Below are 16119 nucleotides of genomic sequence, written 5' to 3'. Positions count from 1 at the left end.
GTTTTGCTTTGTGAGCTGAAATTTGATTTTTAATCATTTGTGAATAAATTCTTTTATAATATTTGATTAAAAGTTATCTAGTAGTTCAGGAACAGGGTTCTAATGTGTGTTCGAAAAAATGGTAAATGTATTATCTTGTAATTTAGTGTCATCTCTTGAAAAGTTTCAAAGCATTTTTCCACCTCATTCAACATAATCATTTAAATTTTTCTTTATGATTTTTATTTTTATGCAGAAATTTTTTTTAATGACCAATTAATGGGTGGAAAGTTAAACTGCATAGGTGAAAAATTTATTATGTGTAATGCACTGAACTTATTCAGCAAAAAAAATTACCATTTAATCGCAATACATATCTAGTTTAAAATTAATTGTTTGAGGCGTAACTTGGTGAAAGCGATTCATAATTAAATTAAGAAAGAAGAACTTTGTACTTTCACATTAATATTTATTCACGACCATGGTTTCAACGTTGACGTCTAACGTTGAAACCATGGTCGTGAATAAATATTAATGTGAAAGTACAAAGTTCTTCTTTCTTAATTTAATCATATCTAGTTTGTCAACACGAACTGGAAAGGTATGGATTATTTTAAGGCAATTCCGTAAAACATTTTGAACTGACAAACCTATGTTAAGATTACTTTAGAGAGTGCTATAATTGAGGCTTTTCATGTAATATTGAAATTCAAACCTTACCTGAACTCATTTTAGAAGGAAAATTGGAAGGTGATGAAGAAGAACTATCTGCCTTGAAATACTATCAAGAGAGCTCTTATTCTCCACATGTGACACCAAATGACATGAGCTTGGTAGATGCTACAAGTGCAGGAAATATCTCAAATCTCGGTGAAAAGCATTGTGATCCATCTTACTCTGAAAATGCGACAGGATGGGGGAAGTGAATATTATGTGACTTAGGAGTCGTAAATAAGGTAACATCCTGCTGTCATTTCATACTAATCATCAATTAGTGAAGGTAGATTGAAACAGAAAGGAGAAGGAAATTTTTTTATTGTTTTATACTCCTTCCACGACATGATGCCTTTCTTGTTTCTTACACTATCTGGCTTTCGATGATGCTGCAGTGCAGCAAAACATGTTGGTTTTGATGAATTATAACGTTTAGCTATTATCTACTTATAATTATAAATTATGAGTAGATAATTGCATTAATCTACTTGAAATTATAAGTAAATTTTCATTTTGGTGACTCTCATATTTTTGAGGATGCATAGGCACAGGCCCATTTTACATCTATACCCAATTCTGGCCTGAAAATGCTGGTGGGATTCCTTGCAGAACTGTCAAGGATGCGACCCACCATGTCCCTTAATATTGTATCTGTCATCTTACCTTTCAATAAGACCTCAAGCCCCAACACTTTCTTGTATTGTTTCCTATTGGCTCGTATCTTACCAGTATGTGTTGCTATACTCTGCCACTGCTGTTGCAACTTACTGTTGATTTATTTGAGGTCTGAACGAGTTTCATCTACTAGTGGTCTTCATCAACAGCTTTTTCTATCTTTAACTTGGATCAATTGTGTAGTAAACATATCACCACTTTATCTTTAAAAAAGGTATTTTAAAACTCTGAGTTGCCAGTGATAAAAAAGAACTGTCATAAGAATTATGCTGCATAGTTTAGAGATAAGATTATTCTTCAAGGATGAGTGGAACCATGGATTTTTATTCCAAATCCTACAGCTGTAGTAGTACTCGGCCATGAATCCCTTTGTGAAATTATGCAGCCTGAAATATGCTAGGGCTTGCAGGCTTCTAGTGTTAACTCTTAGCCAATCCTACTTGTACAAAATCCCCTCTGTCTACTAGATGTTTAGGAATATCTCCTTTGTTAGTCCATTTATCATAAGCTATTGCCTGCAATCACTGACGCCCCTCAATTATAGCATTTATGTGCCTCAGATTTTTCTATTGGCATAAGTGTTACAAACTAAAGATAGCTGTGGACCATTCACTTTCCAACGACTAACAATATACCACATTTCACCATAAGCCAACCCTACCAATATAAAAACCACGTTTCAGAAGAGTGAACTGTATCTCAGACTCTTTCCCTTTGTTTACTTTAAGTGAGTATTAATTTGTTGGTGCATTGGTTTCAGCCGAGCTAGAGGATAGGTTATACATAAACCCTTTCTCTTCTGGGGTTAAAAAGCAAAAACATGTATCCATAAAAATTTTTCTCGCTTGCCATATATTCGTGGAATAACATGGCATTGATATAGATAATAGATGTAGTCAGTCTACAATAATAACTACAGTAAATTGTTGGTAAACCTCTTGGTGTTTGTTAACAGTACAGAACAGGTGTGAACACCTCTTGGTCCGGCACCCTTTACACTAGACTAGCCATTGGGGCCGGTCATATTATATGCCATAGGCCTCAATATATGTTCAAACTATTATAACGTCGATAAAAAAGACGTCAATAAGAAAAACTTTCACAAAAACAAACAGTAAAGCTACCTGAAGACGCACAAACCAGAACTAGGTCGAAATAGTTCCAAATAAATCCGTAGAGGTCAGCAGGAGACTGCACTGCATGAAAACGTAAAAACGCGTGATCGGCACATAAGCGCTGGCGGCGGAAACACGTAAAAACACGTGTGCGGACCATAATGTGTTAAGAAGGATTTGTTATAGGTGAATTCATCTTTAATGTATACCAGCTACAAGAGTATTAAGGAGTACATTTAAGTAATTTATACAGCTTTGATATGCATTACTTCAGCTTCATACATCACTCAGTCCCTTAGATCTCTCAGGTCACTTAGATCTCTTGAAGAACGAAAGACATATTTCAAAACCTTTATTATGACACATTTATAGACACTTTTCAAAATGCTTTGTAATACATGTTGGTAGTTAATATACATCCTTATTCTACTTCTGCCTAGTAGTATAAAATTCATTTCACTGCATGCAAACACAGTGGACCCTACGCATCACAAAGTTGAGGGAGACTGAAGTTTACTTCGGTATTACCGAACTTCATTATTTAGCACTAGTGAACATTGAATTGAACTTCAAACAAAGTTTGATGAAATAATATGTATTGTGGCAATTACTTTATAGCCTCGCACAGGAAAGGATAAGAATGCCTGAAAGCCTCTAGAAAATGAGTTGCCATTCAAATCAATCAAGAAAACTGCTACCTTTATCCATTTTATAGCCTGCCACCTCCCTAACTTATAAAGAATTAATCTCCAGAGATGGTCAAATGACTGTACCGATTTATCTATCTTTTCAGTAGTTAAGATAGTAAAGAGGGAAGGGATTATTTTATTGTTTAGCATTCATGATATTTGTCTGTTATTATTTCTAAATCTTTCCCGGTCTTCTGAATGTTCACCGGAGATATTTCCAGGACAAGGCACCCACTGGAGAGATGAGTCTGTCTCTCTGCTTGGGCAAGGCTTGAAGTTGTGGTCAAACTTAGGGGGGTATGCAGATTCTTTTAAATACACAATATGATTCAGTCTTACATAATTAAGTTATATAATTGAAGTTTTTCTTATTATTTCTAGGTTTCCACCTCATTGTTTTAAGTCTGGTGATGACTGTTTTGCCAGCATTTTCAGGTCAGAAGAGGAGTTTTATGAGAAATAGGCCAGAATATTAACTCTAAAGTGGTGGTAGTAGTGGTTGTTTTTCAGTTCCACCACTTTGGCATATATATACAGGCCCATTTTGCATCTATACCCAATTCTGACCTGAAGATGCTGGTGGGATTCCTAGCAGAACTGTCGTCATAAGACTCATAACAATGTGGTGGAAACCTGGAAATCATGAGAGCATTTGCTAGTCATGGCAAAGGCAAGTAATTAAATAATCAGTTGCCTATCAATGTGAATCTCAGCTGACAGGAATAAGTGATGCTCTTATAGTCAGGCTCACCAAGAACATCTCAAAATATTGGCAAATGGTGCTATCCATGGCACATTATTTATAACTGATGAACTTATGAGCCCTCCCCAATCATGTTCTAATAGGGGTGGGTACCTGAAGACTGCTTGCATGCACAGTATTACTATCAGACATAGCCCATTATGTTCAGTCTCTGGAAAATGATGGAGCTGAGACCAACTTTGTTTGTGAGAGGGATAGCTTTTAGTCTGCCTTTGATAAAAGCAGGACTTTTACATGGTGAAGAGTCCTTTTATGACAGGGTACGGCTTTCACTTTGTTAAGAGTGGGACTTTGTTATAAGCGGGTTCGTTGTAAGTGAAGTCCGCTGTTTTTCCAGTAAATGATAATGATGTAAAATTAGAGGTGACCATAAATGCATGATTAGAAAACTCATACTAAATTAGTGAAAAATTCTTTTCTTTTAATAACTTCTTGGGAATGAGATGAGTAGCTATTATTTAAAGATGCCAGTCTCAAAACCCAAGCCCATTGACCAACTTCATTCTGTGGAGGAAGTGATACAGTCAACCCAGAGTTATTTGGTCCTACTTCAATCTGTAAAAAATATAGCCACACATTATGATTTTAAAGATCAACATAGCAAAAAAACTCCCCTGTCAATTTCTGAAACAACAATGCCTGTTCGTTGTCCGTTTGAAGTCTGTTGATAGCCTGCTGGAGATTAGTGAACAGAGTATAAACAGCCAACGAACAATCTCGGGCCACTCACAAGTAGGAACAACTTACGAACAGCCTACCAACAGTTTGTACTCTGTTTGCAGCTTGTTCCTTAACAGGCAGGCAACAAGCATTTCGGGAACAATAGTGAACAAGCTTTTAACAGGCAGGGGCCGGTTGGTAGTATGTTTCACCGAACAGGGAATGAACAGACAACTGCAGTGAACAAACACTAAACACCCTATCGATTTACGTAAAAATGATGCCTGTTCGCTGTCAGTTTGGAACCTTTTGGAGATTTTGAGAACAGATTATGAACAACGTACGAACAATTGTTTTAAGTTTCGGAATTTGGACAACAATTTGGATTAATCCAAATTTAATTGAGTACAAGGAAGTTTGATTGAATCCAAAGAAAATATCATCTACTTAAACAGTAATTATATACGGTTGAATTCATTATCACGATTACCATCAACCACGGATGACGGTTATTGAAGTGAGCACGCAAATTATATTAGCTATCTGCTCGGCTTACGCACGTTAAATACTTTACTTCGCCAATTACAGGCAGGGGCCGTATGTTTCAGCCAAAGAGTATGTACTCTGTGGTTTCAGCGGACTGGGAACGAACAGACAACAGTGAACGAACAGACAACAGTGAACGGACAGTCAACAGGCAAGGGCCGGTTCATAGTCCGTTTCACGGTACAGGGGGTACAGGGTGCGAACAGAAAACAGTGAACAGCTAGTGAACAGGTTCTCAACAAGGACGGAAAGATAGCGTGGTGCTGCTACCTACCTATAGAAGATAGCAAACGCAAACAATGACGCCAATAACCGATACCGTTATCCGGACAGTTTACGAGCACATGGTCGACTGTGTTATGGTGAAGTTGTTGGTTGCGGAGAAAACAGTTATTTATTTTATTATTATTTAACCTGTGCTAAATGCCCGCAGTGACGAATTCGTGCATCCATTCAGTGATAGTGAAAGTCGTGAAGTGATATTTGTTCTTGAGTGTGTTTATTTAATAATTTATTGTGTCTCTTAAGTTTTTGAGCAAGTACTGAGATTTGTATTGTGCGTTACGTCGCCAATAAGAACCAACAAACATTGTCAGAGTGTCTTTCTTGTAGGTTTGTTTGTGAGAAGTGAAATCATCGTGTTCATAAATATTCTTTAAAGGCGTGTTTCTCTTTTAAAATCACACGTATTATATTGACATAGTGCAGAATCCGAGTTGTATTAATTTAAGGAAGTACATATTTCTTTGATGAAGGCATGTGAAATATTTGTTGATGTAGTGGTTGTTCTGTTAATGATGACAAAGCTTGCTTTTCTGCAACTATTCAAGATTTTTATAACTAATGGAATATGTGGAAAAGCACAATAAAAGTTTTTCTTACAATCATTCAAATGAATTTCAACTTTTAATTCTATTTTAACATAAATTATCTCTTGTCTATTATGTCCAACTTAGCAACAGCGAACAGTTAAGGAACAAAGTATGCGCATAGGGAGAGAACAGACAAATAACCATCTTCCCACATTGTCACAGACAAGGAACAGACAAGGCGTTCCAATTTACATTCTACGAACAGTCGCCTGCCTGTTCTCTCTTGGTCAAGGAACAGGGAACAAACAACCTAAGAAAACAGGCAATGAACTGACAGCGCACAGTCCCCTGCCTGTTCATTGTCTGTGGTCCAACAGGTAAGGAACAGAGAATGCCGCTTTCTTAACAGGGAGGGAACAGACAAGTAACCCTTTTCTCACAGACAAGGAACAGACAAGGCGTTCCAATTTACATTCTACGAACAGTCGCCTGCCTGTTCTCTCTTGGTCAGGGAACAGGGAACGAACAGCCAACTGACAGACAATGAACAGACTTTATTGTTACAGAAATCGACAGGGTCGTAACCATCAATAAAATGTAATCCTAATTATTTCAGAGCAGCAGCAGATTTGACCATGAATTTTGAGGTCAAGGAAGATTTCTAAGAGATTAAGAATGTCTTGGCTATCTTAAATAAATACCTGTAATTCTTTATCATATCCCAGCATTGTAGCTTTTGTTCCAGCATTTCCACTCACTGCTCCTAAATATAGAGTTCTGCTGTGAGGCCATTCCAAAAGAAATGCGTACACTAATCCTGACTGGGCATTCTTTGTATACCTGAAGGAAAATAGTAAAAATGTCACTTTGCTATCGATAGTAAGTACTAGCTACTATAGGGAATGAAGGGTATTGAGTCAAGATTTTTGTTAAGGAAAAAAATGTTTCAGATCAGATACATCAGATTAAAAGCATTAGCTGAATTAAGCTGAAATCTCCAGGTAGGTCATTGGTTTTCATGGGCTTTAATACCAATTATCAGAAAATAGAACATATTGTGGACCTTCACTTTACAATGTGCACAAGGTTGTACCCAGCTCACTTAATTGTGAGTCAGTGAAGATTGCTAACAAAATACTCCTGTTAGGCGAGCTACTGCAATTTACCATTGGGAGTGTGGTTATTCCAAATGCCTGCTAATCACTGCTCAGTTGGGATAGGCCACTAAACTTGTGACATGCTATTAAAATAAGTCAGCAGATCATATTTACCTCTCTTTCAAATATGTAGTATGTACTCTATTTTAACTCACCACACACTGGGATTACTTGTGTCATTTTGGAAAAGCCAAGGTTTTGAGCCATACACTGCCTCGCCATTTATCTGAAGCCACGAACCCATTTGTTCAAGACGTTCCTGTCCTATTGGAGGGATGGTGCCATAGGGCGTTGGACCAATATTGACCAACAGATTCCCTATTTTGAAAGAAGAATAATTTTTAAATTTGATTCACACAAGTTCCTTGGTCATCAATCTTGCTAATAATTATTCTTATATAAAGTGTTTGTCCCATAATGTTCAAACGTTAACTCAAATTATTCACAGAATGTTTGTGCCACCAGCAGTCCTTGAAGTCGATATCAAGTATTTTCAACATTTTTCATTACCTCCACAGCTTACAGTGGTCACCAATGTCTTAATGAGCTCCTCAATACTCAAGTAGTCATTTAAAGTTGCATTTCTTCGGTATCCCCATGAATCTTTGTCAAGGGTCATAGCATTTTCCCATTTATGTGTCTCTAAGGTACCTGGTGAAAAAGGAAGAAAGAACTGTACAGAATGCTCATGGTTGTACATCATGATTCCACGGATACCTGGTATACAAGTATCTATGGAATATTGGCAAACACACATTAATCTGGTCGATAAGTTAGACAAACAGTGTGAAGAATCTGGCTTGACAATGGTTTGCACAAAAACTAGAGTTATATGGTTTTGCAAAGTATTGGGAGAAAAGAATGAGAGGAGTGACAAAAAAGTAGATCATCTACTTACTGGTGAATCAAATGAAAGTTTCCACTTTATTACGATTACGTGTTATTTAATTAAAAGACAATGAAACAGTTCCACCATATCAACCTAAGTACCTTAACATGTAAAATTAGGAAGACAAAAATTTAAGCAGGTGGAGCAGTTCAACTATTTTGGCAACACCTTTAAGGACAACAGAGTAACAGCTGTAAAAGAATTGCATAAGCAAAGGATGCATACATGCATGGATCTGCGTACATATATACTGAGACGATCAATACATAGGAGAGTAAAGAAAAGACTGGTGTGGAGTTGGATCAAGAATGTTACTGATTTACAGTACAGAATCATTGGCCATTAGAAGGAGGACTAGAAAAGACTTGGATATTCAAGGTGTGGGGATAGGGTATACGTAGAGGAAGTAATGAGTGACATAGGGATTTTCAAATCATACGACAATGAATCGTATTTCATCTGGAGGGGAAATGGGAGGAAGAGAATAGGAATGAAAAGGAATAGAATTAATATTTTATGAATTAGAGAGGCAAGTTGAATGTAGGGAGGTGACATTTGTAGTGATTGGCAAATGCTCCACGTAAACTTATGTTCACCAGTGGAACACAATTAATTACTTTATATATCTAATGGATTTAAGTACAGGTTCTCATGTGTTAACCTTTCCTATTATTAGTTTACCCTTCCCTTAATAAATGGAAATGGGAGTGTGAGTCAAGCACAATTTTCACAACAGAAATCAACTCTTGAAGCTTGTACATGGTGGAAGGGCTCCATAATAGCAATGAAAAGTAGTTTTAATCAATAACATAGTGTTTATTGAAAACACATTCTGTGATCAAATCCAAGAGCTGTTGTAAAGTGAGTGTCATCATTGCTAGCAAGGATGTCCTATTTATCAATTCACCTAGGTAGGTTCATCATTACCTTTGTAACACCTAATTTTGAGTGGTTTGTTTTGGTTGTTGGTGTGACGAAATAAAAGCAATAATAAGCAGCAGAGGTGGAGTGAGGTAATTGTTGGGATTGTTGACGGCGCGGGAGGAGATGAAAAGGGGGGACTCGGATTGTGATAGTTATGGCGGACGGGTGTTTCCCTGCTCCCGAGTTTGTATTATTTTAAAGTGAAATAAAATGTTTGAAAGTAACGTGAAAACGAAGTGAAATTAATTGAAATGTTACATTTTGGCGCCGCAACGTGTAGGGCACGACTTCTCGAGAGGATCGAGACCACGGAACGCCTGAGGAACGAGTCGCGTCGTAGAGAGCGGGAATTCAAGATGGCGGGAGTGAAAAAATTTTACGAACTGAAAAAGGTAGATTTACAAAGTTTGTTGAGGGATCGGGGATCGACGACCCAAGGAGCGAAATTTGAGCTGCAGGAGCGTTTAAAACCGCTTTTGATAAAAGAAGGGGTAGATATAGAGACACATGAGTTTGAGATGGAGACGCAGGACCAAGGATACAGTGACCTACGGGTGCTACTAAGACAGATGCTAGAAGAACAGAAGAGTCGAAATAGAAAATGGGAAGAAGAACGGGAGAGTCGAGATAGAAAATGGGAAGAAGAACGGGAGAGTCGAGATAGAAAATGGGAAGCAGAACGGGAGAGTCGAGAAAGAAAATGGGAAGCAGAATTGGAGAGGCGAGATAGCAAACAAGAAGAAAGAGACAAAAAGTTGGAGGAGACAATGAAAAGCATCAACCAAGGGCTAGCGGCGTTTCGGCGAGAATGTGAGGGGAGAAAGGAAAAACAAGCGGAGGAAGTGCCCGGGAAGATGGCGGACGAGATAGGACAAGAATCCACCACAAAGGCAGCTGGGCTAGATGAGGAAGCAGTCCAACGCATCGTGCGTGAGAAAGACGCGAGACCCGGCGTCACAATGACATCCGCGGTACAGTTGAAGGTACCGACGTTCGATGGGAGGCATACATCAGGACCCCGTGAGGAGCGTGCGTGGAGGACGTCGGGAGGCGCGTTCCAGCACAGCCAGCAGCACGGATGGGACTCGAGGAAGTCGCAGCAGCGGGAGTGGCAGGCGTCGAGCCAGCAGAGAGAGGGACGACGAGACAATGACTTTCTCGGCGATGGATACTTTCACCGGCCGGGCGAGAGATCAGCTGATCAGCGGCCTGCACTAAACAATGTAGCGGAGGCGCGCCAACCGGAGCGACAGCACCTTGTCAATTCCATGATGGCGGAAGGAAGCAGTCACATAACCGAGCTTGGATCGGCGGGAGAAGGTGACTCTGAGAGGATCGCGAGAATATTTAGGATACGTGAAGGTAACGTAAGAAGGGACGAAGGTCGGGTGGAGAGAAGAAGGAGGAAGGAGAAAAGGAGGAGAGTAAAATTTAAAATGGGGCAATTAGATAGGTGGCGAGAGTGGTTATACCCTGGAGAGACGGTGGAAGGGTGATGTGACAGGAGAAAAGTGAGGGTAAATACATGTGTAATAATTTGATATGGATGATTGCAGGAGTGTTTGTTGATTGTTTATTAAGTGCATGGTTGGTATTTATATGCTTGGAATGAATGATGACAGTGATGAATGAATGAGTAAAGTGAACGGAGAAGGGGAGTGATAAGTAAGAGAAGTGTGACAGATGGAATAATGAAATGCCGGTGTGTGAAGTCGAGTGAACTGTGTTTGTGTGATGGAAAGGGGGAAGTTCAAAACTGAAGGCGTTGGGGCCACGCCCGTAACCCATAATACTTTGTTTTTGAAGGCTTTGAAAAAGAAAATTGCATGTCATTCCATTTTCTTTTCCAATGGGGCAAATGTAACACCTAATTTTGAGTGGTTTGTTTTGGTTGTTGGTGTGACGAAATAAAAGCAATAATAAGCAGCAGAGGTGGAGTGAGGTAATTGTTGGGATTGTTGACGGCGCGGGAGGAGATGAAAAGGGGGGACTCGGATTGTGATAGTTATGGCGGACGGGTGTTTCCCTGCTCCCGAGTTTGTATTATTTTAAAGTGAAATAAAATGTTTGAAAGTAACGTGAAAACGAAGTGAAATTAATTGAAACGTTACACCTTTGATAACAGAAATTTAATTTAATTAATGTTTCTTGTTTTACTTTGCCTTATATGTTTGCCTTGCAAGTAGTTACGTAATTAGAAAGGCCAAGTTTAGCACTAACCAGGGTTATATCTGTCACGACAAGAGTAATAGCCTCCATGTTTGCAACTAGTGCCCTGACCCCATCGATCATTGGTTACCACTGTGTTCCTCACAGGACTTTCATTGTAAAGCCATGCAAGAAATGGTAAAGACAAAAAATATTTATCAGTCGCCTCCCAATCTCCATCAGACCAGAGAACTTCAGGTTGATAGGTGGATACCTAGAGAAAGAGTACAGAAATATTTCAATATTTAAGCACCTATATTTTTCAAAATTCAGAAAGTTTACACAAAAAGGGCAAAATAATTAATAAAAGAAGGAAAAGATCTGTAACATACTTTCTGAAAAATTGTATCAAAAAGTTTGGTTACTGAGTTCAGTGGTATAAATTTGGTATTTATGCTTATCAACTACGTCACAAGAAGAAGAAAATTGAATGGAATTGGATGGAAAGTAAATATTTGTTAAATTAAGCTTAAGTAATGATTATGTAATGTAGTGAGTCTACACTGGAATGAAAACACATATAAGCTATATCTTGAAGGCACTGCAAAAAAGGATGGATCGGAAAGATGTGCAGGGTCGTAGTAGTTATGTATTTAGGGTTAAAGATAAGAGGCATCAGAGATATAATAAAACTTAAAATTAGTGTGTAAAAACTGATCTTTGGATAAATTGAAGATAATGCTGGGGACTGGTATAAAGAAGAATTTTCAGCCAGAAATGAGGTGCATTGATGTGTATGTATTGCATAATACAAAATGAAGTAGAAAGTATGAAGAGCTTAAAAAGAAATGTAAAAATAAATCCAGCTGAAAGAATTGATAGCCTTGTGAAAAACTTCACCTTGCTTTGAAAATAGAATCTGACTCTCCATGTCAACTCACAGATCAGTTTGCTGTTCAGGATCCTCAATTCTCTTCGTAATTTCATGAAGGTTCACGTAGCTTTGTGTTTTTCCTTTTCTGTCCATCACGGCAATTCTGAGGAGATATGGCTTCGAAGAAGGGTCAACTATGACTGAATTTAACACCAAAGCAAAAGCTAACAGTAGTGGTAAATGTGGACATTTCAAATCTTGCTTTGTGGAATGACTGCATTCATCATTATTCAGTAAAACATTCACTTAGACCCATATAACAAAAATAGACCTTCAGTTTTTTGTAAGACCGTACCAATGTCTGTGGTATCCAAGGTCCTTCATGCTTTGACTTTGGTTTCTGAATGCTGTGTAACCCAAGAAAATGGAAATGTCTTCTTGTCAATGGGATTAGGACCAGGTCAATGTGTTAGTATGTGAGCATCAATTCTGAATCCAATGGAAATAGTTGCGGAGATTAAAGGCCAGAGGTTTTATTTCTCATTCAGATGACCTTGCTACTCGGCAAGTAATATAAATTTCATCAGTGTTCAGAAAAGAGATTTGACATCCTCCGCCAAAGTTATGACAAAACAGCCTTTCAGGCTTGAAAAACAATAAGGAACTGTCCAATGAACTAGGGAGCCATGGGGTGGTAAAAAGTCTTGATGAATTACATTTTTGTCGTGATCTGTTTGTCGCAAACTGCTGACTTGATTATTATATTTTAAAATTAAAATAGCATATCAATAAAACAACCAAATGTGTACAGTCCAGCCAGCGAGAATTGTCAGATGACAGTTCAAAATTGGGGCGGAGAACCCTGCGCCAGAACGGTTTTCAGCGAATTGCTGTCCCTCAAACGCACCTCATACCCTCGCCTAATCATACAACATTGTCACATGCATATGAAGCACTGAAACAAGCCTGAACCACCAAAACAAGCCCTTTCTTCAAATCATCAAAACAAGGGATTCTTCCCTTGGGTCCTTCACGCTCCTCGTCTGTTCTGGCTCCTTTCTTCCGGGAAGCCTTTTGTTTACATACGTGACGTGGGCTTTTCCCTTTCTTACATAGCAACCATGCCCCCTACCCCGTACTTGACCCTTCTGCCAGTCATTGGACAACTCTCGGCGGCCAGACTGTAACATAATTCCCTTCAACATAATAAATAGAGAAAATATCACAAAGAGAAAATTGTATGCATAGGGTACAAGACATACCATTTCAATTAATTCAGGAAACATCTTTTTTATTACATATTCGTGCGTTGAAAAGTTACTTTTTTTGTCTTTCCCATAGAGAGGATTGTACCATTCAAACAATGAATAGTAGGCTCCAAACTTCAAACCAGCCTGTCTCACAGCTAGTGAAAGCTCACCTTAAATAAAGAGAGTAAAAAAAACATTTTTCAGAATTGCTATGTTACTCTTGAATCATTTTGGCTTCAAATACTTCAAAATTTACACGAAAAATGTCAGGGATTTCATTCAGAGACTGATTCCTCGATTGATAACAAAAAGGACCAAAGCCTTCCTTCACCTTCTTTACAACCAATGAATAATACAGAGAATAGTCAGTAAAAGAACGTTGTGCAACTCTAGGGGATAATGAAAGTTTAACAACCGCTAAAGCAGAGTTGGTTCTCGTTAAAGATGAAGTCACCTCTCTTCACTTACACTTTAGTTGTAGGCCAAAGCAATGCTTACACATAGTTGCTAATGGTAGTCCCCTCATGGGTGAACGTATGGAAGGGGTACAGACCATCCTGAAAATGATCTATGTAAGCCACTGAAATGTCAACTCCAGACTTACCCATTAAGTCTCTCTTGGGCCCAACATCCATTGCATTCCAATTATAGGAGTATGTTGATGGCCACATAGCATACCCCTCATGATGTTTGCTTGTCAAAACGATATACCTGTAAATCGGTAATCATTTTGTGAAAATCATAACATGATAAAAATTATAGCCGGAGTATGTGAAAATTCCTCACAGGAAAAATCATTTAATTGACTGGGATTCAAACTCAGATCCCCAGGATTTGTACCAGGAGCTCTACCAATTAAGCTACTTGGGTCAAAATTTGGTCAAGGCAAATGATTTTTCCAGTACAGAATATTTGCACCCTGTGAGCACTTGCAGGTTACTCTGTTTAGGCAGGGATGTAGGCTGCTGGATAGTCTGGGGTTGTTTCTTTGAATAATTTAGACTATGCTCCTAATGAAATATGTAGTAGGTATCAGAAAAAACCACTTGAAAATTAAAATACTTACTTAGCACCCGATTTTTTAAAAATTGTAGCCCATTCTCTTGGATTAAATAAATCTGCTCTGAAGTCCCGAGCAAAGTCTGCATATGTGAAACTTGGAGGATAATACTTCTTCATGTACTCCACAGCTTCCTTATCACCCTCTGGACCAAGATTATTAAAATAAAAAGAATGAACATCCACATTAATTGCCAAAAGAAAAAATTCATACTATCAAGAGAAATATGTGTACTTTGTACATATACCTTTTGATTGTATGCATAAGGATTTTCATTCTCTCATAAACTTGAAAATAGTGAAGTTTTCTGGTATAATTTTGTTGAGTCTTTGATTTCCGATTCTATATTTTTGAAAATTTTGATAATCCTATTGATACAAGAAACAAATCCAATAAATAATATAACTTCCCACTTTTCTGGTTATAAGCCCAATGCCTAGCTCTTCAGTGGAATCTTAAGTCACTAGATCAATAGGAAAACTATTAAAATATTCATTGAGCCAGAAACAGTGAATCCCCATTTTGATGACAGAGAATGTTGCTTTATTTCAGTGCTATCTCATGAACAGTGTTGAAGTAGAGATGTGGTCATAAGTGTATCCCTCCCAAATGAATCCCTGTAAATGTGCCCCAACCATGAATTAATCCCCTCTCCAACCCCTGGAAACTGTCTTGCATGGGGAAAAATTTACCTTGATACAAAGTTCGTTTTCCATGCAGATGATCATATGGTAATCTAATCATCAGGATAACTTCAACACACGAGCTTTTCGAACACCGCACATTTAAATTTGATCATGCCTTTTATATACTTCCATCTCTTTAAAATTCCTAGACCCTAAGTGTAGTTTCCTGGGCATATGTATCCTCCTCTCCAGAAAATAATTTGGAAGTCTTTACTTTCATTTGATCTTCTTTCTCATGCATGATATTCTGAATTAAGGGTAAAATTCAGATAAATAATCTACTTTGGAGTGGAAAAATTTTAATTTTTTATTTTAAATGAAATAAAAATGATCCAAAGGGCTGAAGTTACTAATTTATAAAATTAATGGAGTCAGACACCATTAAAAATTATGCTGGTTAATTGCTGAAGTCGATCCAGAATCAGACAGTAATGGCTAATCTCTTTAAAATTCCTAGACCCTAAGTGAAGTTTCCTGGGCATATGTATCCTCCTCTCCAGAAAATAATTTGGAAGTCATTACTTTCATGTTATCTTCTTTCTCATGCATGATATTCTGTATGATCTTAGGTTTTCCCGGCGTATCAGTTGCAGAAAAGTTTCTCGGGTTTTCCACCGGTTGATGTCATCCATGTCTCCCATGATATTCTGAATTAAGGGTAAAATTCAGATAATCTACTTTGGAGTGGAAAAATTTTAATTTTTTATTTTAAATGAAATAAAAATGATCCAAAGGGCTGAAGTTACTAATTTATTAAATTAATGGAGTCAGACACCATTAAAAATTATGCTGGTTCATTGCTGGAGTCGATCCAGAATCAGACAGTAATGGCTAAAGGAAATACATATTTATAAAACACACACTCTTTACCCTACACTATAAAATTCAAGGGTGGGGGAGTAGGGTTACTAGTGCACACAGTTTATGTGTTAGGGGATTTCAGATAGATGGAACTACCAGTCATTCGTGGCCCCTTTTATGATCCTCAATCCTCCACTTCAGGATTCTCGATGTTTGCCTGATATATTCTCCTCAATAACACCTGACTTCACAGATGCTGCTCTTGAATTTTCAGTCACATGGTCCTTTACTTTTCATAGAAGGCAGTAGTTTTTGTGATGCAGTTGTTTTCAGTGATACTACCATGTTTTAATCAGGCTCTTGGGATCTTTTCAGGT

The 16119-nt window shown here is 38.0% G+C and overlaps 1 protein-coding gene across 3 annotated transcripts in view; it reads right to left on the bottom strand.

Moving 5' to 3' along the window:
* The window catches only part of LOC124167329 (alpha-L-fucosidase-like), a 30850-nt gene that overhangs the window by 8859 nt on the left and 5872 nt on the right, over window positions 1–16119 (bottom strand). Inside the window, exons 2-10 of one of the 3 annotated variants that reach the window (XM_046545314.1) lie at window positions 14503–14623; window positions 14262–14400; window positions 13800–13906; window positions 13208–13365; window positions 11144–11345; window positions 7621–7761; window positions 7266–7428; window positions 6655–6793; window positions 2664–4490 (exon numbers count right to left, since the gene is read on the bottom strand). In XM_046545314.1, coding sequence (XP_046401270.1) covers window positions 4326–4490; window positions 6655–6793; window positions 7266–7428; window positions 7621–7761; window positions 11144–11345; window positions 13208–13365; window positions 13800–13906; window positions 14262–14374 — 1188 coding nt within the window. In that variant the 5' untranslated portion in view covers window positions 14375–14400; window positions 14503–14623 and the 3' untranslated portion in view covers window positions 2664–4325. Of the gene's footprint in view, window positions 1–2663; window positions 4491–6654; window positions 6794–7265; window positions 7429–7620; window positions 7762–11143; window positions 11346–13207; window positions 13366–13799; window positions 13907–14261; window positions 14401–14502; window positions 14624–16119 lie in introns of those variants that run through there. The other 2 variants (XM_046545313.1, XM_046545312.1) reach the window with 2 other exon arrangements.

This window comes from Ischnura elegans, chromosome 10 (assembly GCF_921293095.1).
Source record: "Ischnura elegans chromosome 10, ioIscEleg1.1, whole genome shotgun sequence".
NCBI lineage: Eukaryota > Metazoa > Arthropoda > Insecta > Odonata > Coenagrionidae > Ischnura > Ischnura elegans.
This window is presented reverse-complemented; position numbering and strand designations above follow the sequence as displayed.